Source organism: Falco naumanni, chromosome 3 (assembly GCF_017639655.2).
Source record: "Falco naumanni isolate bFalNau1 chromosome 3, bFalNau1.pat, whole genome shotgun sequence".
NCBI classification, from domain to species: domain Eukaryota; kingdom Metazoa; phylum Chordata; class Aves; order Falconiformes; family Falconidae; genus Falco; species Falco naumanni.
Window position 1 is genome coordinate 16,988,880 of NC_054056.1, and position 22,195 is coordinate 17,011,074.

General features: G+C 50.5%; 1 protein-coding gene across 1 annotated transcript in view; it reads right to left on the reverse strand.

Moving 5' to 3' along the window:
* Positions 1–996: 996 nt before the first annotated feature.
* Positions 997–22,195, reverse strand: part of LOC121085160 (tyrosine-protein phosphatase non-receptor type 11-like) — a 58,019-nt gene continuing 36,820 nt past the window's right edge. Inside the window, exons 3-16 of the mRNA XM_040587499.1 lie at positions 13,516–13,710; positions 10,546–10,738; positions 10,319–10,438; positions 9,892–10,005; positions 9,370–9,466; positions 8,711–8,790; positions 7,848–8,003; positions 6,716–6,847; positions 6,323–6,477; positions 5,851–5,918; positions 4,812–4,963; positions 4,514–4,614; positions 2,960–3,079; positions 997–2,425 (exon numbers count right to left, since the gene is read on the reverse strand). Coding sequence (XP_040443433.1) covers positions 2,995–3,079; positions 4,514–4,614; positions 4,812–4,963; positions 5,851–5,918; positions 6,323–6,477; positions 6,716–6,847; positions 7,848–8,003; positions 8,711–8,790; positions 9,370–9,466; positions 9,892–10,005; positions 10,319–10,438; positions 10,546–10,738; positions 13,516–13,710 — 1,648 coding nt within the window. The 3' untranslated portion in view covers positions 997–2,425; positions 2,960–2,994. The remainder of the gene's footprint in view (positions 2,426–2,959; positions 3,080–4,513; positions 4,615–4,811; positions 4,964–5,850; positions 5,919–6,322; positions 6,478–6,715; positions 6,848–7,847; positions 8,004–8,710; positions 8,791–9,369; positions 9,467–9,891; positions 10,006–10,318; positions 10,439–10,545; positions 10,739–13,515; positions 13,711–22,195) is intronic.

The window sequence follows — 22,195 nt, forward strand, 5'->3', positions numbered from 1 at the left end:
ACTCCACACTTACTACCATCTAGGCGGTGCTGCCCCAGATGCAACTTCCCTCTGTGTCTACCTGATTTGACCTGACCTGAAAAATGAGAAGCTGCAAAGACTGCTCATCTTTTGCTTCTTCCCAGCTGGATGAAAGTTGCTTCCAGTCTCCGTTTTCAGGAAATCTAATTTGAAATAGAAAAGGCTGAAGCAATGGCAGAAGTAACTCCAGTCTGTTGCTATGCAAAACTCCCGTGGAAAGCCGCTGTGCGCTGTATCTGCAACACCTTTGTTGTTCAGCTGCGGGCTGGTATTATCTGCACCAGCCATGTGTCTGCAGAAACTACTCCAGGCACTCTTAACAACTTCTGCCAAAGTCACTGGGCTTGACAGGGATTCTCACTTGTACCACCCTGTCCATTCCACTGTGCTTGCCACTGAAGGGATATCTTCACAGGACCAATTTAAACGTGCTCTTGGAAAAAGCGACTCACCAAGACTTAAGGCAGAGAAGGGACTTCCATTTTACCCGAGGTGCGTTTGGGGCTAAGCCCAGCAAACAGACACTAGTGCAGACGAAGTGCTTTGTCATCACATCTTCGTTACCACTCAGCTCCCACTGATGGGACCTAAGGGCAGGGGAGCGGGAAATAACATCTTCAGCCTATAAAATGTATTGTTACGGTGGCAACTGGGCCACAGAGATGTTCCCACAGTTCCAACTGCTCCCAATTGTCTGTCACAGCATCCCTGGGGGGGCTGTTCCTTTGCACCTCCCCTTCTCACTGTGGGCTTGGGAACACAGGCTGAAGGTTTAGCTGGAAGGCAGCTGAACCTCTCACTCGTGCATAACCAAAAGGAAGAGCCAAAGCAAGTGAAAATGGGGCCCTGAGCAGCAGCGTTTGGCGATGGGACACACTGGGGCTGCCCCATTGTCCGCACCAACTGTCCAGTCACTTTCCCAAAAAGTAAACTACTTCAGGAAAAAAAAAAAAAAAACACCAAAACAAAACCACCTGCCTTGAGAATATTCAATATTTATTAAAAGTGCAATAAAAATAAACAGTTCTCCTGTCCCTGGGACATGGGACCAGGAAGACCAGCCAGGAAATACAGCCAAGGTACATCATTGTGCTCTTGTTCAACCCCTTCTGCTCAACACTCGGAGCCGGCGCTCCAGGCACTAACACCCCCACCATGCAGTGAGCCCACCCTGTGCCAGGGACCGAGGAGGACTCCAGCATCAGCCCCACGTATGCTCTGGAGGTTCAGGCACTGGCCCTCAGACCCAAGGCTCCCCTCAGAGCACACTTCCAGACACGTGGATCCTGCAGGAAGGGGTTCTTTGGCAGGACTATTTGCAGGCCTTAGGGCTGGAACAGCAGGAAGCACTGGCAGTCACAAGTCAAGACTTATGACCAGAACTGGAATACTCCACTCAGTGACACGCTCGTCTTCATAGCACTGGTCAAGTCACAAACACTCCTACAACACCCTTACTCAGCAGACACAACACTTGCCATACAGTTGCAAGGGAGAAAGAAAAGAGGTCATGCAGCAAGGTAATGCAAGAGCTGCATCAAGCTTAGAGGGGCCCAGCTCAAAAAGTTCAGCTCAGTTAGTATTCGAGGCTGTTACTCGCTAGGGGTGGCTAAAAGCACAGCGCACAGCCACAGCTGCTTTCCTGCCCTTCAGCACCCATCAGTTAGGTGAGATTTCACTTAGCCCAGCGCTGAGACCCACACAGCCAGGATGGAGATGCTCACCTCTGTCTCTCAGTTCTGCTATGAAACCCGCGTGCAGAGCGGCTAGCACTCCCAGGCACACACACGCGTCTGCTGTACTACAGCAGCAGGGCTTGCTCGGTGTGCTTTGGCAGGGTTGCCATAGAAATCTAGAACCAGTACAGCCAAAAGGAAGTGTGAGAAGAGAACGAACAGAGGTGCAAATACCTGGGTCCAGGCAGTGCTCTCTATTTCTCACACTCACAGGCAGCAAAGTTACTCCAGGATTTAGTCTAAAAACACTTAGAAATGATTGACCTAATGAAAACATTGAAGTGTACTAACATTTTACTAACACCCTAAGTGGGCAACCCTGGAAAAGCTCCTAAGCAAATAGTTGTTTCCATTCCTTTTAACAATTTGTATGTAAAAAATAAGAATCTTAAATTAAAAAAAAAATATTAAACTGAGCTTTGATGCCCTAATGAATGTCCAGAGGCACTTCCACATAAATATCAACCTACTGATACAGGGGAGAATGGGAGAAGATCCTTCTCACGAATAAGTTAGGTCAAGGCACGTTCTTAGGCGCAGACTCTGCTTGCTTCTTACAGTCAGCTTCTTCCTCGCTGAATCCAAGGTGCTTGGGGAAGGCAAGATGGGCAAAAAAAATTGTCTGCAACTGCAGAACTTGGGAAGGGTGGACGTAAACACTGTAAATCCTGCATTCCAAAAACAAGAAGGAAGAAGGGTGGCAGGGTTTATAACTGGGAGAAAAGTGCATTGATAAGGCTACAGAGCTGAGACACTCCCGGCGTGTGAAGTCTTTCCTATTTGTTTGCATACAGTCTTGTTCTCCGAGTCTGACAGCCTCCTAACGTAACAGTCCAAAAAAACAGATCTCCCCCCACCCTGGTAACATTATAAATGTGTTTCCCTGTTCAGGTCCCGTTTTGCCATTCCCCCCTGTTCTCTGCCACAGCCACATTGTAGAATCACGCAAACATTTAGGTCGGAAAAGACCTTTAAGACCATCAAGTCCAACCGTTAACCTGGGACTGCCAAGTCCGCCACTAAACATGTCCCTAAGTACAACGTCTTCAGGCTCCATCAGCTTTCGTCAAAGCATAGCTGCCTTCCCTGATGCAGACAGAGCCACAGAGGTCTGCATAAGCCGAGCTGAAGAGGAGGTAGGTCAAATGCAATGTAAACAGACTGCGGTGACACTCTCAGTTAATCAAGGGAAGCATTCCTACCTGTACAGCCTCCATACAGCTCACCTCCAGCTCCTTTATCGCCCTGTATTACTCATCCCTGAAACCTTTGGGCTTTTGATGTTAAGGTTCTCGTAGACGGAAGCTGACTCATCGTCAACCCTGTCAATAAACAAAGCCTTGTTATTAACAGCCTCACAGCTCTGGATCTTTTCCCAGAAGCAGGTGGCCAGTGGGAAGCGGGTAATGGCCCAGCCAAGCTCCCTTTTTCCCTCCCAGCCGTGTAGATAGGATGACATCGGGGCACCCACTGTTCTCAAGCCCTGTTTTCTCTCCACCTGGCCAGGGCACCCCTCCTAGGTTCAAATACGGCTTGGGGATGGAGCCTTGGACCTTCCCCCACATCAGCCTTTCAAGGATGCAAAGTTCTTGCAGGATAGCGGATACAGTTCCCGGTGTTCCCCACTCCTACCTTCTCTACATATCCAATTTCTCTGGATTTTCTAAAGTGTAATGGGAGGAGAGAACGGTGCCAAAGGCCAGAGCCAAGTACCCCTAAAGCAGGTTTGGCACCCAAGGGTGAACTCCCGGGGGCTCTCTGAAGCAGACCGTACCAGCCCAGCAGAGCTCTCCGTGCTCGGCTCAGTCCTTGCCCCCATCATTTATTCAGAGTTGCAGTTTCAAAGTTGGGCATTTTAAACACGGCACAAACTTTCCTAGAGCCCAGCGGGGAAGATCTCAGCTGGCCAGACCCCACAGGAAGGTTCACAACACCAGCGAAGGATCCAGATTTGCCTTTAGTGCTGCATGAGAACAAGGTCTTTGCAGTTTCTAACACGCTGGGTGCAGTATGCAGGAGCCACCAGCACTCCAGCGGTGACCAAATGCCCAGAGAACGTGTGACATCTCCTTTTGCCCTCCTCGTTTCAGTCGCATTTTTCATTCTGCGTGAGTCTAGCAACAGCATTTCTGCCTCCACTCTAACACCCGCTCCTCGGCTCCTGCCTAGTTCAAAACCAAATATGCAATTTCAAGGTGCCCAAAATCTCTTGTTATTATATGTGACACGCGCCCCTACCCACTCACCTTCAACTTATAACCTCTCTTATCACTCACTGGTATCCCATTACTTGGGGCAAGAGGGAAGAACAGTGTGAGGTGTTTTATCTCTGCTTCCATAAGGCACTCATGCTCCTTACTTAGCACATGCTCCCTCTCCACATGGGTGCGAATCCACCTCCCTCTGCTCTGCTCTCTTCCCGTCTTACTTCAGATTTTGCTGTGAAAGTCCCTCAGTGGCAGTAGCACAGTTTCACTCGCTACCTGATTCTCCCAAGGCAAGGATATCGGGCTCGATTTCCTCCTCTCCTTTCCAGAAGCGTGGCACACAGGCAAGGTGTGCTGCCACCAGCCCTGATGACGGGGTGGTGGGGTCACCCCTCCATGCTTAGCTTTTCCCGTACGATACCCAGCAACTGGCCAGGTTTCAGGTATGGGAGAGGCAGGCTGGCAACGGATAAATACCGGGGCCTTTGCTCAAGCTGTTCTGTCTACTGCTGCGAGAGTTCTTAGCCCTGGCAGAGACGCTCAGCTTACACAGCCTGGGTCCGTGGTGAAGGGGGCTGCCCTTTGGCTCTGCCTTTTTCCATAGGAGAGTAGCCGATATTCAAGTAATCGCGCTCTTTCCTTTTATTCCTCTGGAAGAGAAAGCAAAGACAATAAAATCCCACTCAACGCAGATATAGAAGAAAGGTGCTGTATGCCAGCAGGGGAGCGGTGGGTGTGGATTTATTTCCACGTGTTCAGGGCAGCATTGCAGCCCCAGGCAGACGGTGGGAGTTGGCGTGGGCCAACTTCTGCCCCTGCTTTTCCAACCAAGCCCAAGAGGACTCACCTGTTCTTCTTCCAACCTCTTCTGCTCAGCCTCAATGTACTGCTGAACAGCCATGTAAACAAACTTGTACTGTGCCTCCGTCTGCACCATGCCCGAACGCTGCCTGCGTACCATCTGGATAGTTTTGGGGATGTCGATATCGCAGTCCAAACCTGCCCAAGAGCAACAAGGTGAGGCTTAGGGAATGGGAATTAGACTGAACTTTGAAAGCTTTCAGTATCTCGCTGCACACAGTGTCAGCGAAGTCCCAGAATACTGTGAAAGGATTTGGTGCATCTCTATGCCTAGGACACTTTTCCGCTCCCCCCCCCCACCTTTTCACTTTTATCCCTGCCAGAGCACCTTGAAGTATGCATGGCTGAGGCAGGACTGACTTGCTTGGAGCAAGGGGAGTGAAGGGGAATTAGGTCTTTGCTGCAGCAACTTCCTGCAGATCCAGACATACCCCCTTGCACGGTTTATGAAATAGATACAACTGCTGCTGAAGAGGGTCTACCTGCCTCAAGGCTTCCAGGCCAGACCCAGAGATATTACAGAGAGTTCCACAACAGCTCTACAATTTCAGGGAAGGGTGACAGCCCTTCTACACAGAAGAGCCTGGGGGACTTTTTTCTGAAAGGGCTAATGGACTCACACCCTTATGGAAGCTGTGTGCCCCCACCCTGCTCTCAATAAAAGAGGGCTGTCCAGGAGACCTTGAAATCCTGGCCCCACTGATACCAAGGAGAAGACTCTCCGGTGCTGTGTTGCTGAAAGCACCTCCCTTGCTAGAGGGCTGCCCATGTGCATGCCCATTTGGAGAGGGTTCACATTTCATTACGTTACAGCTCCGTTTCTTAGCCCGCAGAGAAACAGGGAACTGGGCACAGTGCAAAAGCCCTTCTCACCCTGCATTCAGGCTAAGCCCACTGTTGCCCAGACAAGTCAAACCCACTGATCGGAGATCACGTACCCACTGCTTGCACAAGAGCAGGGTTATCCCGTAACTGGTCAGAGCAAGGCAAATGGTGAAACCCATGAGACAGACCAGGAGACATACCTTGCCGGTGAATAATATCCACCAGAATATCTATCACGATGATGGTGCCTGTGCGTCCTATTCCAGCACTGGAAAGAGAAAAGAAAAAAAAAAAAAGTCACTGCAGGAAGAAACGTTCCCCAGAGTTAGTCACCTCAGCTCCCACACACGCCTGGTCCATCCTGGGCAGGTTTGGCATGGCTGCTATGAGACGAGCCCAGCCAAATGCCAACCCTTAGGAGATCAGAGTTGAGCAGGCTGCACCAGAGCTACCAACTCCAGATCAGGCCTGCTCTATCACCAGCAAGGCTCTGGAGGAGGGCTGTATTTTCCCACGTGTATACTTCTATCCCAATTGCCTACCATCAGCTAACGTGATGACCCAGCTGCAGGTGTAACAAAAAAAAAAAAAAAAAAAAAAAAAAAAAGCCACACATTTTGATTACCCATCCCCACTGCAGTGCCCCTGTGCTGACAGCCCACTGGTTCGTACCTGCAGTGCACTATGATCGGCCCCGTGTCTGGAATGCTTCGCTGTGCCCGATTCACTTGGTCCAGAAAGCTCAAAACCCCTCCTGGTTCATTGGGCACCCCATGGTCTGGCCAGCTAAAATACTGATAGTGCTTCACCAGTCTCGGGCACTCATCCTGCAGGGAGCAGAGACCCACCACCTAGTCAGAAACCCCCTCCTCCCACCAGGAGGCTTCTCCTTCATTTCTTATTTCTCAAACCTGGGGCAAAAAATGGCCCAGAAATTCAGCAGTGGGACCATTAAGTGAAAAAATAATGATAAAACGGCCAAACTGAAACGCCACAGCTCCCTCCCCGGGGGTTCCAGCACCGGCATGTTCCCAGCACACGGTCAGACAGCTGCAGAGGACTCACCTTGTCGGTCCGCACGATCTCCAGCTCCCGAAGGTAGTAGCCCTGGGCTTCCCGCTCGCTCACATTCCGCACACAGATGCACCCGTACTCCTTGGTGCAACCCTTGTCCGGCCAGTAGCGGAAGCATTTGTTCTGCAGCAACACCAGAGAGCTGCTGGTTAGCGGAGACCGGGGAGCTGGAGGATGAACCCTCAGCACCTGGCGCAGGGGTGCTGCTGCACTCAAAGGGTGTGTGACCCCAGTGCAGACATTTAAAGCGGCCACACACACAGAGCGTTTCCTTTGAACCGGGGCTGTACCCCAAAGGGCCGTTCCTATAGGAAGGACGCGATGCCTAGGGGGATCTCCCTCCCCAGGGGGATCTTCCTCCTCGCCTAGCCCCTGCCTCAGGCAGGCATTGCTGTGCCAAAGGCATAGTCCCGACACGCTGCACCAACGGAGCTGTTGGTCTGGTCATCGCCTAATTCCTGAGCCTGGTTTCCATCCTAAGGGGCTACACGGTCTTCCTACACCCCTCCTGTCCTCCAGTCCACCCCCCCTTTGCTATAGTGACTTTGCCAATGCAAAAGAAGGTGTGCGAGTAGCGCTACCTTTATCTCATCGCTGCACAAGGCTGTTGCAAGCACAGCCCCCACCTCATTCCCAAGCAGAGCAGCTAGTGCCAATCACAGTTAGCTCCTCTCTTTTCTAGGGACGGCTGTTCTGATAAATGGCTCTGTATGGAATTTCACTGTGTTCTTTGGCCCCCACCAACCCACTCCTAGTGAAATGCACACAGGTGGTACACAGATAGGCTGTAGAATTACTTTTGTTCCTCACACAGCTTGCAACACCCCACCCCCCGCCACGCTTTCTAGCTTGCTATAACAGGCACGATGCTTTCTCTCTCTCTATCACCTGCAATTCCCTAGAGCCTTGAAGCAAGTCATGCAAGGGGCACCCCATTAATATTTACAGGGCTGGGGAGGCTGCACAGAGCAGAGTGGTATGTTTCTTTCATGAAGAGCTAAAGCAACATTACAAGACAGAGGAGAAATGAAATGAAAGCCAGCCAGACACAACTTAACCGAACACTATAGTACTAGCAGCAGGTAACTTTCAGGCTTGGGGACAGCACCCTACAAGCGCTCACCCTGCCCCGCTCCACCTCCTTAGTTGTCATGACAATGACGTGACTGTTCTCTTGATACACCATGGCCCAGAAGTCATTCACAGTTGTCTGCAGGCAGCCCTGGGTGGCTATATAGATCTTGCAGTGCTCCGAGTTCCTTCCATCTTCAGGGATGCTCTGAGGACCAAAGAAGAAGGGCAAAAAGCCAGCAATGCTGGAGTGAGGAATTGAGAATTGCTTTAGCGCACCTTCAGCAGCAAAATCTGCACACCTTGCCACGCAGGATTTTTGAGCTAGCTGATTTTCCTCAGCAGACCTGCAGACATGAACCCCTCTCATCACCAGCTTCAACAGAGTCGCCAGAAAAGTGCTCTGCCTGCCTCCAGGGACCTTTACGCTGCTGTACCGCACATTCCTGTGCCACAGCCTCTTGCCAGCAGGCAGCTGCACAAGGTGCAGGTGGATGTGGCTGCAGTGAAGCCACCTGAAGGTTGCCCAAAGGCTGCTGCTTAAGTGCCAGAGCAGCACTGCTGGAAATACAGCTTCAAGCAGCAATTAGCTTACAGATGACAATTATAATTTGACCTTAGAGACAATGTTCAATGACATAAGAGTATTGGTCGATCCTCTAGGACCTCCTGAACAGGTAAGGAAAGGAGTGGATTAAGATAAACTCTCAGACAGGGACAAACAGGACATTGTAGAATGATGAGATCCCTTGGGATACAATAAGAAAAAAACAGTGTTTGGCCTGGACCCAGTGAAAAATACTGGTCCTGACAGTCCACTCCCTTAAGACTGACACCATTACGGCACTTACCCACCAGAAACACAGCACGGGGCTGAAGACAGCCCCCACATGGTGTCTTCCCTCTCCCAAGTACCTTGATGTAGTTGGCATTGATGTAGTCTGACCCAGGCACGCTCTCATCCACATCTCGGAGTGCCACCCGTGTGGTATCAACTGAAGGAGAAGAGAGTCCGGAATGAACACAGGAACACATCACACACACAGGAGCACGGGTGGGCTTTGCTGCAGAGTGGTCACAGTGGCTTCCAGCGAGGGCTCCCGTAAGGCTCTTACTATGAAGTCACATGGGCAACTACTGCAGAAGAGGGCATAAAATGCTCTCCTGGTGACACTTGGCGGTACTCCACACCACCTGGCCCGCAGTAACTTGGTGGACATCAGCAATACGCAGTGTTGCAGGCTAACCTGAGCTCAAGTTTTCCTGTATTTCCTTTGGAGGCTCTAGCTTGCTCTATAGGATTTTTGAACTACACTTGGGCTCTGAAGCATATTTAGACTCACAGCACAAAGAGAGGAGAGCAATTTAGCAGTTTTCCACGCAAAAGGGAAGGACTAGGTTAGAAAGGGGATGAAGAACACCGTGAGCTAACTGGACCACTCCACTAGGAGAGGATACAGCTCTTTCTGATTCAGCTAGGATCAGAAAGCTCTGCAGGGTTACCCAGCCCCAGAGAAGGATGCAGAAACCGTCGTGAAAAAAAAACACGAAACCGCTATTCAGTTCGTCCTTACAGGGAAGGATGTTCTTGTAGCGATTCTTAGCCTTGTTCTCTGGTCGCTGTCCCTCCTTCCTGGGGTAAAGGAGCTTGCACTCTTGCTGCTGCAGCATCTGTGGAGCAGAATACAAAAGAACAAACTATTCTGGGCAGACAAGGGGAGTCAGAGGCAAGGGAAGGGCTATTTCCACTAGCTGCTTGGCTTCCTAATGCGGAGAAGAGCAAAGGGAATGCTGACAGGAAGGGAAGGGGAGCCAAGAAGCAGCTTGATGAGAAAGTTAAGAAGTGGAGAAGGCACAAATCCCTGCAGGGAACAAAATGCAGGCAGTTCTAGGATGAGGAAGGAGAAACTGCCTCGGACATGAGAAAAAACAATGAAAAAAAAGGACCAGGAAGTAACTCCAACACGGAAAACAGGGAAAGGAGAAACAGTGTTGAGAAGAGGTTCTCAGTGCTGGAAAACCATGATACTCCCACGCAAATAAGATGTTCTGCACCTGCAGGCACGAGTGGGACAAAGCACAGAAGCATCCTGTACCTCAAACTCTTCCCAGAACCCTTGCTTGGCCTTCTCACTGTGATCTGCCATTTTGTTCAGCTCCTTCACTCTGTTTTCAATGTTAGCTGCATTGATGCGCGTGGCATTGAATGGCTGAAAGACAGATGAAGACAGAACAGAAATCACTTTCAATAACAGAAGGACAGGTAACTGTCCCCTTGAAAAAAACACAACCAAACAGTTCCCAAATCCGTGAGGGTCTTGGTAGGAGCTGGGTCCTTTCCTGAGACCCTGAGTGCAGGGCCAGGGACCTCTCTGGCAAGCATGAGCCTGGATGAGTGTGACAAACAGCCAGCGGGATGTTCTGGGAGCAGGGAGTTCCCAAAGAGCAGGGGCAGACCTTTGCACTCCCCCAGCTGTCTGGGCAAGCCCAGAACCAACAAATATGTGCTCGAGCAGCTATTACCTGCTTCAGATGAACCACAGCTCCAGATTTCTCCACCATGGGGTTTTTCTTATAGTGCTCCACCAGGTCAGTGAGCGTGTCAAACCTCTCTCCTCCCCCCACGTCGTACTTCCCGTCCGGCTGCGGGACAGAATGGCAATACCACAGGGAGACTCGAACGCACAGCTCCCAGCTGGGTCACCCACCCAGCGCCTATCGCAGGTGAGCAGGGACAGCACGTTTCCCACCTGGTAGTGGATCATCACATGGGTCACGTGTGGTTTCCGATCTCCTGTCTCCATCTTATCCTCATTTGTCAGCACCGACAATACAAAGTCTCCTGGTTTGCTCTGGCTCTCCCGCACCAGAAAGCTACCTGGCTTCCCCTTCTCTGTCAGAAGCTTCTCTGCCTCCTTGCCAGTGAGATGCCCGTGGTACCACCTAGGGAGCAGCAACAGAGAGCAAGGTCAGCTCAGAAACATACACAGCATTGCTTTTAGACATGGGCTACACTTGCTGCTGGGGACGGCGCTCATGGGAAACCTACTTCTAGGCTCCCAATCTGCTCAACCCACTGGCATGGCACTGGCTTACTTTGGCAACAGGCCCCAGCGACTTTCCTCCAACGCTACACAATGTCACACCAGTACCATAGCCTGAGGCTGGAAGCATCAGGACTTTGCCCAATCCTCCAGCCAAATGTGACATGGCATCGGTATATTAAACTGCCGTGTGACATATGACAAGCACTGTCACCTAGGGATAGGGCTCTGACGAAGCTGTAAGAAACACGAATCTGGCAGTTCTTACTTGAAGGTGGCTACATTCTTCTTTATTTTTTAATATGGAAGAAAAAGAATGCTTGGAGTCAGCAGGCTGCGGTATCAGACAGCAACATGGGCAAACTGACCAGGAACAAGATGCTTTGACACAGTTTGGGAATGACTTTCAGAAGGATCCTCCTGGCCAAGTCACTAACTCAGCTCAGGTCTGGCTGAGGGAGAACAGAAGTGCCCTGCACGCCCGCCTGGAGTGGCAAAACCGGGTTCCCCACTGTGCCTACGAGGCTTCTCTCCCTCCAGCCTTCCCTGCGGCCGCGTCTGCAGCCAGTGGCAATTACAAGGTGCGGAGGTTTGTGCTCAGCCCTTCCCAAGCCTCACTGCGTGGGCACGAGTTACTCCACCTCTCCATCCGTGTACATCTCGCATGCATGTGCCCCTGTTTCTCTACCTAATCTCTCATAATCCTTTCTCTTGGTCTGCTGACACGCTTACACCGCAGCCCAGTGAAACGCAGGCTACCTTTGAACTGGCTCGGCCAGAAGCCTGTAGCAGCCGTGCCACGACGCCTCGGGGTCAAGCACAGGATAATCTGCCGGTCCCCGGCCATGCCCTCCGCAGCAACCACGGCAGCGCCGTGCGAGCTCCGTGCTCTGGCGAGGCAGCTCCCCCGCGGCGCGCATGGCGGCTCCCCGGGCCGGCACGCCTCACGGGCCAGCGCTTGGCCGCAGCCTTCCGTAGGCACAGGTGGCCGTCTGGAGTGAAGCAGAGCTGCTTTTTGCCTCGGAGCCTTCAATCCCCACGCGCCATCAAGGGCTCTGGGCAGATGCCACGGGTTTCACTGGGAAGGCGCTGGCTCCGGGCCTGCAGCCACGCTGCCAGGAGTTCAGAGAGGCTCAAAAATAACCTTCCAGGGGCGATGCAATGGCATCACGTCACGTCTCAGCAACTTTGTCCCAGGGGACGGAGTTTATAGAATGGCAGTCTGCAATGCCAGGCCTTTCAAGTCCTGACTGAGCACGCTGTAACGGCAGCCATGTCAGGCCTGGCTGGGAAGACCCCTAAAGGGCCAGACTCCTTCCCCCTGGCTGGAGAAGTCATTAGGATCATGGGCAGAACCTCGGGCCAAGTACCTCGGTGCCTGCTTGCAACACTGCTGCTATTCAGCCCCAGGTCTTGGAAACTGCTACCCTGACACATCCCACTATATTCTGACACCATCGTCAGTTCGTGTATTTAGAGGACTTGGACCCTTCCTTCTGCCTGATGCCACCAGATGTGTGGTCTGGAGCAGAAATCTTTACCGAGCTTCCTTGCCAAGCCAGACTTTCCTTGGCAGGAAAAGAGGGGGAAACCCAGCTGAAGGGGGTTTCCACTTTTCCCGAGCTTCTGCTAACATGAGCAGCTGCCCGGCTGCTTTTCACCCTGCGATCTGGGACGAGTAAAGAAACCACCCTGGCAACAAAGGGAGCACATGAGCTGGAGGGACTTCCCAGCGCCACGGCCCGCCGGCTCACATGACAGTGCGAGGGGAGCACCTCTGCCCTGTTTCAGGAACCGAGACCAGTCACAGCTTCACCTTACCCTGGCTGCTAAAGTTAGAGCGGTTAGGAGCCTGCTCTGGCATCACCGGCCGCCTGACTAGGCATTCCCCTTTCCAACCCCCCGGCGTCAGCTGCTGCATATGACACTGGGGAAACTGAGGGGGAGGAAAAGGAAAAAAGGGGTCACTGGAGTGTCACAGACAAAGAGGAGGAAAGAAGGTCACTAATGGGCTGGTGGAAACATCCTGAAGTAGCCCAAGGCAAGCGGCTTCTCGCAGGGAGCCAGCCATTCCCACCCCTGCAAGGCAGCAGCGGTTACAGACCGAGGCGGGCTGGGGGAAGGCTTCTCACAGCGCATTTCCACTCACCGTCCTGAAGGCAGACAAGTCACTTGCAAGTGTTTTGTTTCTTTTAAAACCAAAGCTATGTGTCTCCTAGGACATACCTGCAGGACCCTTTGCAGATGGACTCATGCTGCTCATGTTGGATGCTCTGAGCAATCTGATCTAGTTGAAGATGTCCCAGCTCATTACAGGGGGGCTGGACTAGATGACCTTTAAAGGTCCCTTCCAACCCAAACCACTCCATGATTCTACCTTTTTATGTTCCCTGTTGCCTAAAAGCTAGAAAAAGCTTATTGCTACATGCTGACACTGAGCAAGTATCAGCTTCTGGGCCTAGCCATCTTTTCTGGTCATGTCTGCACGCAGAGCCACTAAGGAACCACCATCCCAGAGGTGGGCAGCTTTTGGGTCACGACAGCTAAATCACACCCAGGCAACACTCTGTTTCGGGCTCCTTTCCAAACCCAGGCCAGGCGCAGCCGTCCAGCCTGAGCCATCTGGGAAGACAGCAGCACCGCCACTGGGAGAGGCTGTTGGAGAGCCTGGCTTACCTCTCTGAGGTGGGGTCCTGGCAGTTGAGAGGGTACTTCAGCTCGATGACATTGCTGTTCTTCTCCCGCAGCAGCCCCTGCTGCTCGGTGTAGTACTGTACCAGCTCTGCAAGAGTGGCAAACTTCTCACCTCCGTACAGGTCATAGTAATCCCCTGTGTTCTGGATCTTAATGTGCGTCACCTCATCGTTTCTTCTGAGGAAGGAAGGCAAACAAGACTGTGAGCACGAGGGAATGGAAACCCAGCACCGGCCTTCAGAGTCCAGCTGCCTCCTGACCACCACCCACCTCTTCACGCTGCACCACACGCTCCCCGCTCGCTCAGATGCCGCTCATGCTGGCCACCCTTCTACAGCAGGGGAAGGGATGGATGCTCCTTGGCCGAGGTTACAGAGCCAAGAACTGACTTGAGCTCCCACTCTGCTTCCAGGAAACCTCACGCACTGCACAGGAGACGAATAATTCCTCCTCTGCCATCCCTTCATTTATCCTAAGCTACTTACCCTCTCAGCTGGATGAGTCCCTGACCTCACTCTGGTTTACAGTAAACAATTTCCTATGCACAAGGGTACTCGGTATCATCTAATTAGTTTTAAAAAAGCAGGGGCAAAAAAAAAAAAAAAAAAAAAATCACTCAAACCAATATATTGCCTAATATTTGCAAAGCCTATAAACTGTACTGAAAGGGTTAATACTTTCCCCTCTCCAGTGGTGCCCTCCAGGCTCAAGGGAATATGGCTGGGTGCCTTTATCAGCTTGTTCCAAGAGCCTCCTCAACTGGCAAAGCCCTGTCTCCTTCCTCAGAGGGCCACACTAACCTCTGAGAGGCAGGTTAATTGCATTTTAAATGCACTTAGCAGCAGCCCCCCTGAGCCGGGGAGACATGGCTGGAAGCCCGATGCTTGATGGACGAGCTGGGTCAGAGAGAGATTCGTAAATCTGGGCAAATTTCTCATTCTTTACCCTGCTGAGTGGCTCCCAGCCTCTCTCAATTTGTTGCCAAAGCAACCGTGACAGCAAGATGCAGGAGACTCAAGGTGGTGCACCAGGTCAGACAGAAAAGCCATTTTGTGGAGTGGGGAATTTGAAAAGCTGCAGTGGTCGCCGCACAAGGTTAAATGGAAGGAAGAGCTGGACCATGGCAGGAGCTCTGGGGCTCTCAGCAGTGGTCTCGCCTGTACCTCTGCTACCTTTCTGCAGCAGGGTACGGCCCCACAGCAATGTAATGACAGTCCAGGTATCTGGATGGTACTGGATATCTGGCCCCAGCTCCACACCACCATCTCCTGTTTAGCTTTCCTGGGCCGTAGGTACTGTCTGCCTGAGTCTGGACTCCACCTCTTGATTTCAGGGACCGGTTAAGATCTGGCTCTCAAATACAAGCAATGGCAAAAGGCTCCACCTGCCTTAGGGGATTCTGGCACAGCCCAGCTATGTCAGAGAGATGTGCACACCAGGGTGTGTGCTAGCCTCATTTCACCGTGCTTGTCGCTCCCTAAGATTCCCGGTATCATTCTAAGTCTGCACAGGTTTACAGCAGTGTCATTTTATTTGGATATCTTTGTGCAAATTCCTCTAGTCTAGACAAGTGCTTGGAGCAGCACCAAGGTGACCAAGATCTCCAGCAGAGGGGATCCAGCTGCTTTTCCAGCCAGCCTCACACACGCAAGACTTGGCTCCTCAGGCAAGGTGAGAAATGACCTCCCTGGTACGTCCTCGAGTACTACACTGGCAACTGCAAGGTCTCATGGAAGTCCACCTGGGAGGACCCTGCTGACTTTGCAATAACTCACTCTCTCAAAAAGGCCTAACAGCAGACGACATCAAATTTCACGAGCCTGGGGCTGTGTATCTGCAGGACTGTGGGGTGACTGGCGAAGGGCACTCACACACGGTGACACACTGTCACACACGGTGACCACCGTGACGGGATGGTCACTACCACTACCACCACTACCATCAACTACCACTTGTGTTGCCCTGAGGTGTGGCTACCTTTATGTAACTACTGCCACGGATTTTGCTATTTCCACATCTTTAACAGTCATGTGAGGGGCTTGACACGTGCACAAGCAGATTGAACGCTGACTGTCCAAGAGCCATGCTAGAGCACACAGCAGCAGCAGCTCAGCAACGAGACAAGGCCAAGCTGGAACCTGGCGATGAAATCTGCGTGCTAAAACTTGCAGAGCCCACAGAAACATTAACAGCAGTGTGTTAGCACAGCCACTGAGCCCTTCCTCCAGATCAGCCTTTATTAGAGGCATGATTTATGATGAAATAGCAACCCTCTTAGCCACATTCAAGCTACAGTCACTACGTCATGTGGTTCTCCCTAGAACGCTGCCCTGACAGACGGCCGTATTCCCACTTACTCCATCCCAGTTGCTAAAGAGGACTGTCAACGTAGAACCAACAGTTCCAGTTTGTGCTCACACAGCCCTTCTTGGATGCTTTGTCTGGCACTGAGGTGGTTTCCAGTTGGTGTCAATTCAGCGACAACAACCAACTGAGTGTGAACAGCCAGAGGCAGGATCCACAGTATTACCATCACCCCACATTAACAGCAGAAGAAAATCAGCAAGAGATTGACAAACAGGTCTGAGATGTGAAAATCTGCATCTGGATCCTGAAGAGTCACAGTAGACCTTGACAACAAGGTCTTGGAGGCAGAACCCAACCGTCTGTAACATAGGAAAGCGATGCCCAGGAGCAGCACTCCTGGGTGTTTAGAGACATGTGGTTACTCTGGCACGTATAGCTCTGAGCCGGCCCGCCACGCCAACTCCAGCTGTCCTACGGGCAAAGACTTCAAAAGTTTGGCAATATTTGCATCCAGGGTATGAGCAGAACTCACGAGATGGAAATGAAACCTGGCTGTGAAATTCAGATCCCGGCCAGCACTCTGATGACAATGCCTCTTCTCCCAGAGGAGCTGGCACGTGAAGCGCTTCTGCCATTCACGCCAGCAGCTGGACGAGAAGAGCCTTTGTGCCTCACAGAAGGCAGCAGACAAAACTGTGGTTTTGCCATTTGGCCTGAGGCTCAAAAGCTCCCTTCTTTCCACAGCTCCATCCCCACATCCCCACCCCATTACAGACCTACAAAGGCTCAGTTCACAGACCCACTCTCCACCCCCCAGGCCTTTGAGCACTTCAGGGATGAAAAGCAGAGAGATAATCAGCGTCATTTATCCCATGAGCCCTCAAGGTCATGCTAAACACAAAGGGCATTGATCGATCCCCATTTCCTTCCCATTTTCTTCTCTTAATGCTTGCGTCATCTCTGCAGCTCCAAACCGGGCAGCAGAACTGGACAGCAGAGTAGCAGCATCATTGAAACCATGTCCTCGACATGCTGGCTGGTGAAATAAAGTACAAAGGAGATGCCCAGAGTACTCAGCTGCCCTGTGCTGGAGGGCATGGCTACTTCTGAATAACACACAGCTCTCATACAGGATGCAGCGCTGTTTAATAGCAGATGTCAGCTTTTCTGGCAGCTTCAGAGTCCAATCAGAGTTGCCTCCATTCCAAGCTAAGCTTCTTTACACTATCGGCACAACTCCTTAGCTAGTTATCTAGGAGGGTTTCTTGATCCAGAATATTCCCAGTTGTGAATCTGTGTCCATACTGCAGTGACAACTAGTGCAGATTCAGCCTGCTCTTCTTCACAACAGAGCACAGTCAACAAGAAGAGGAAAAAACCAAACAGACCCTTTTTTGTCATTGAAAGCAAAAGAAACACTTTAAATGTCAGAAATACCTTTGCCTGTTGCATCCCCAAAAGTATTTTGTCATGTGCTTTTCCTGCCTGTGTCAGAGAAAGCCTAGGGCTTCACAGTGTGCACATATGAACCCTCTGACAAGCTGCAAAAAGCAACCTAAAAAACCCCCGAAGACTCTCTACAGAAAAACCAAGATGACTCTCCCACAGGGTTTAGAAACTTTGCTGAATGTTTGCTTTCAATTAAATGAGAGCTTGGGCTCTCAGAGAAAACTCACTATCCGCTAATACAACCCGACTGACATTCGCATGCGATGCGGCTCAGACACAGCCAAGTGAACTCTAGACAGGAGGTATGCGTTTTGAGGTCTTCACAGCTGATTCCTAGGAAGATGCAATTCAGCTGACTGCCTGCTCATTTAAGGTGTGAGAAGCTCCAGAAGCTGCACAGGGACCAAGGACATCCAACTGCCCAGCGAACCATTTTCCTATAGGGCATTTATGCTTTTTGCATTCCTGAAGGTGCTTCCTGCTCCAAAGAGACCCAGCCTTTTGCCCTAGGAAGGGATGTGAAGCAAAGACCATTTGCCAACCATCTGCCATCAAAAGGAGACCCTCAACATACTCCTCTGCCCCGCGAAACTTGCAAATAGCAGCACACGTGCACAAGTCAGCCGAAGGCATCCACCTGCTTGTATTACACCTCCAACTGAATGATTTGCTTCCAAATAAATTTGAGCCACTCCAGGACAAAAGTCCATTATCAGAGGAAAACATGCTTTCTTAAGGGAAGAAGGATCTTGTGGTAAAAGCACTAAGCCACAATTTGACAATGTGATGTTCAGCACCTCCTCAAAGGCTTGCACAGTGACTCCAGCCCACCATTTGTTTCCTAGCTGTACCGTGGACAATGCTTCCCTTAGCTGGCTGGATTACCTTGGAAGAAGCAGAACCAGGTTTATCTCTCACTGAATGTTTCTGAGAGGTAGGCCAGGATTAACAGGGCTTTAATAGGGCTGGTAGGTGCTATGATGATGAGACACAAGGACAACTACTTCAGAGAAGAGCTTCTTTAAGCCTTTTCTTCTCCACATCCAACTTTCTTCCCGTCCACAGGCAGCGACTCAACCCACCTAAGACCCCCCCTAGTATTGATTTTGTCCTTCTTGTGGAGTACATATTCTACAGGACAAAGTCCTCCTTGATTGCATGTCTTAACCTGTACCCAGAGTGTATTTGTACATGCCTCTTGGAAAAAAAAAAAAAAAAAAAAAAAGTCCAGTTACATATAGGAACGCTCAGTGGAAGCATTAACAGGGAAACTGCTCTGGAAGACTATGGCTCTAACAAGAGTTTGTTACCCAGAAACACTTTGTACTGTATCCCATGAATGAGGATAAGATCTGTTCCCATAAAACGTGACCCAATTTCCAAATTAACAGGGTCTCTGACAGATGGTTCTTAACTGTCTTGGCATCTGCATTACTGTTGTGGCCACAGGCCAAGCACCACTTCGGCAAACTTTCAACATGCTTCTTCCCTTTGTTCAAGCTATTTACCCAGACCTGGCCAAATCTGTAAGAAGCTGTTCACTTTCTTCAGAAGCAATTCTAAACACTTGGTCTTCTGAAAGCATGCTCTGGCAGATCCCAGCAAGCACTGAAGGCTGGAAACACGGGGCACTGTCTGTGTGGCCGCCCGTATTTCTTCCCCAACAGCTCTCACTTTCAAAGGGAGGTCTATTTTGTTTAGAATCACAATTAAAAATTGGGAGACTCAGTATCAAAAGCAAACCCAGTACCAGGTCCTTCTAGGAAGCGAGCTGTGACATAGCACACAATAAAGGCAAGGAAGCTTTTCTAACAGCCCTTCACCAGAACTGCGACATGCAAATAAACTCTACTTGCATCCTCCAAAAACCCCCCAACTAGCTCTGCTCCCACCACACAGAACGGCTTCCACAGCTGCCCGGCAAGCCCAGCTCCAGCCTCCAGCCCCCGCCAGGCTCAGAAGCTGTGACATCCCTCCAAACAGCCCCATTCAGCGCAGGTTTTGCGCGCCACTCTGAAGAAAGCATGAAGTGCCAGAGTGCTGCCATTGCCTTGGGCAAACACTGGCACTCCCAGCCTGCAGGAGCAATCCCTGCAACGAGGAGTATCACCCACATTAAGTGACCCACTGATACAGATCTCTTACTGTCTGGGTTGAGGCAACAGTGAAATACCTCCGGAGAGCAGCGCTGCAGCAACTGCATGGAACGAAACAGGACAGCTCACGTACAGACGCAGCGGATATTACTACAGCCTTACTCAAAATGACTCTCCATCATCATTACAGTTCTGCTGAAGTTGCCAGACCACTTTCCTCCCTGTTGATGTGCTCCATGTATTTGCCAAAGCGCCCAAAGAAGAAGATGAGCCAATAAATTCCAATTCAGTACCCAGTACTGACGTAGCACCAGCACACCAGAGACCTCTCAGGAACACAGCCCTCTGGGCACCGGACCGCGGCCAGTGGGTCCGATCCCTGGGGTGGAACAACTGCTTGAGCTTCTCTTTGAAGACATCCCAGGAAGGAGCATGTTTAAGAGGAAGGGCTGACGAAGGGAGCCACGTCTGGCCGATTACAAGCTGCCAGTAGTTTGGACTCGGAGCTGAGGATTTTTTGAAGAATTTTCTTCTATAATTTTCAGACCAGGACAAACATCACCCGTTAATTAACTGCATCACGTCCCCTCCATGTGGCTTGCCTCTTTCTCTTAAGAGCTGAAAACAAAGCCCTGCGAAGACTAGTTGGCAATGGCAAAGGCTAAAAGAGTAACACAGAGGTAAAGAAAGAAAGAGAGGGAAAGCAGCCACAGAGTTTCATGGAAATCTTCTCGTAATTCTGCAGAATTATTTCCTAGCCTCTCTTCAGGGACACATATCTGGATACACACCAGCACATGGTCACTTGGTGTGTGGTCTGGTCAGCCAAAACGCCATCGCCTGCTTTCCTTTCAGCCCACATCCTCTCTGTAATTAAAACGAGCTGCATTTCCCCTCACTGGCTTTCAAAAACCCTTGTAGAAGCTGAAGAGGGGTTGAAAGAAGGAGGAATTGTTTTCCTAAAGGTACTTTCTCCTACTGACACCTCTATTTTAGGTAGTTTTTTAAAAGATACCAGTATTGTTTCCTTTGAAAACCTTTTATGTCTCAGGAAGCAAAAACATGTATCGATGTGTCCAGTTCCGAGATAAAAAACCCCACACAAACAACAACAAAAAAACAAACAAAAAAAAAAACAAACAAAAAACTCTGTCAGGATACAATTCTAGGTGAGAATAACACATTTGTTATTTGTGCGTGTGTAATGTAACAGGGAAAGGGGAAAACCATAGCGGGAAGACGGCCACCCAAGTTTTCAGCTCTCACAGCGCATAAAGCTACTCATTCTATACTTTGTTGGGTGTTGCAGCTCTAATTCCCAAGAACATTTAAGCACGTGTTTTGGAGCCATCAGCAGTGGGCAAAAAGCGTATCGCTCAGATGAAGTATGAGCAAAACTGGTCTACCTAACCAGGGACTATGTCCAAGCAAGTTTTCTGTACCCGAGACTACAGGGCAACCCCTGCCTCAAAACATGGAATAGAGATGGGATGAGCCAGGAAAGAGCAAGGACTTGCAGGTAGAAGTAGTCAGTGAAAGAATTCTTTCCTTATCTTTGATTTGTGATGCCCCAAAGCTCACCACATTGCCTCTAAGCTTGTGTGTCTTATTTAATGTGCTTTCCTGGAAACATGGTATGTGTCACAGTATTGGTTTACTCAGAACTGTGAGAGCTGGTCAGACTTTCCACTGAGGTACAATCTGTCAGTGGGTTGTGGTGATGCTGTTCAATATTCAATATTAAGGCATGCTGTATTGCTCTGCTCTTAACTTGCCTCTCATTGCGGCAAGGCACTGTTCATGCATTAGGGCATTAATTGGCTCTATCTTATGGCCAAACTAATACTGTTATTAAATATTTACAGCAACACAAAGGTCTCCCTGCAGTAGGAATTGGTCCAACCCCCCTCCAATAAGCTGATGCTCCCCTTTCCTCCCTCCTCTCTGCTTTCTGTCACAGAGAAAGCAGAAAGGGGTGAAGAAATAGTAGCAATAATAGAACTGCTCTGATACTCCATGGGCAGCCCCATAGCTGTCCCACGGGAGACCAAGATTTTATCCGTCTCAACACGTGCCACAGCTGGAAAAGGGGAGGCAGTGGATCAGCAGAGGTGGAAGACGACAAACCACAACAGCAGAAACACACATGGCCTTTGGCTGAGGCACAGGGACAGAGCTCAGGGAAGAAAACTATGCAGACTTGTGGACTGACTCCACAGCACAAGGCACGAGTGCAGTAATGCAGGTGTGGGAACTCGCCCTCTTGGCAAAGCCATTTACCTTGCTATTTCAGGGTAATTATGCTGCTTGCTGGGTATCTTTCCACATCAGGACACTGTTGCACAGCCATAACCTGCATCTGCTTGCACACCGCCTGGCTAAGCAGGTGCTGTCAGTACTTCACTTTACAATCAGACACCTCTCTGACTCACAAAATGACACAAAAAGAGACGCGAAGCTCACATGAAGATAACCCCCCGTTTTACACGTATTCCCTTGCTGTCATGGCTTGCTCAAGGCAGCTTTCTGTGGCTGGGTTTATTTTCCATTTTAATTAGAAGCACTTCCTGCCTCTCTCATTACCTCATAGCCACTCCTGATTGTGAGATTACCGGGGAGCTAGCGAAGTCAGATCCAAACGCTCCCTACCCAGCCTATGCACGAGAAAAGCTGGACTTCTTCCCTTCTGCTGTGTTGCGCCGTAGCAGAAGAAGCTGTGGTCGGTCAAAGCCACCCTAGAGGCAAAGGGCCAGACTGCTGGGATGCATTCCCCAACACAAAAGGAAGCATTTGAAAAAATAAGGCAGCTG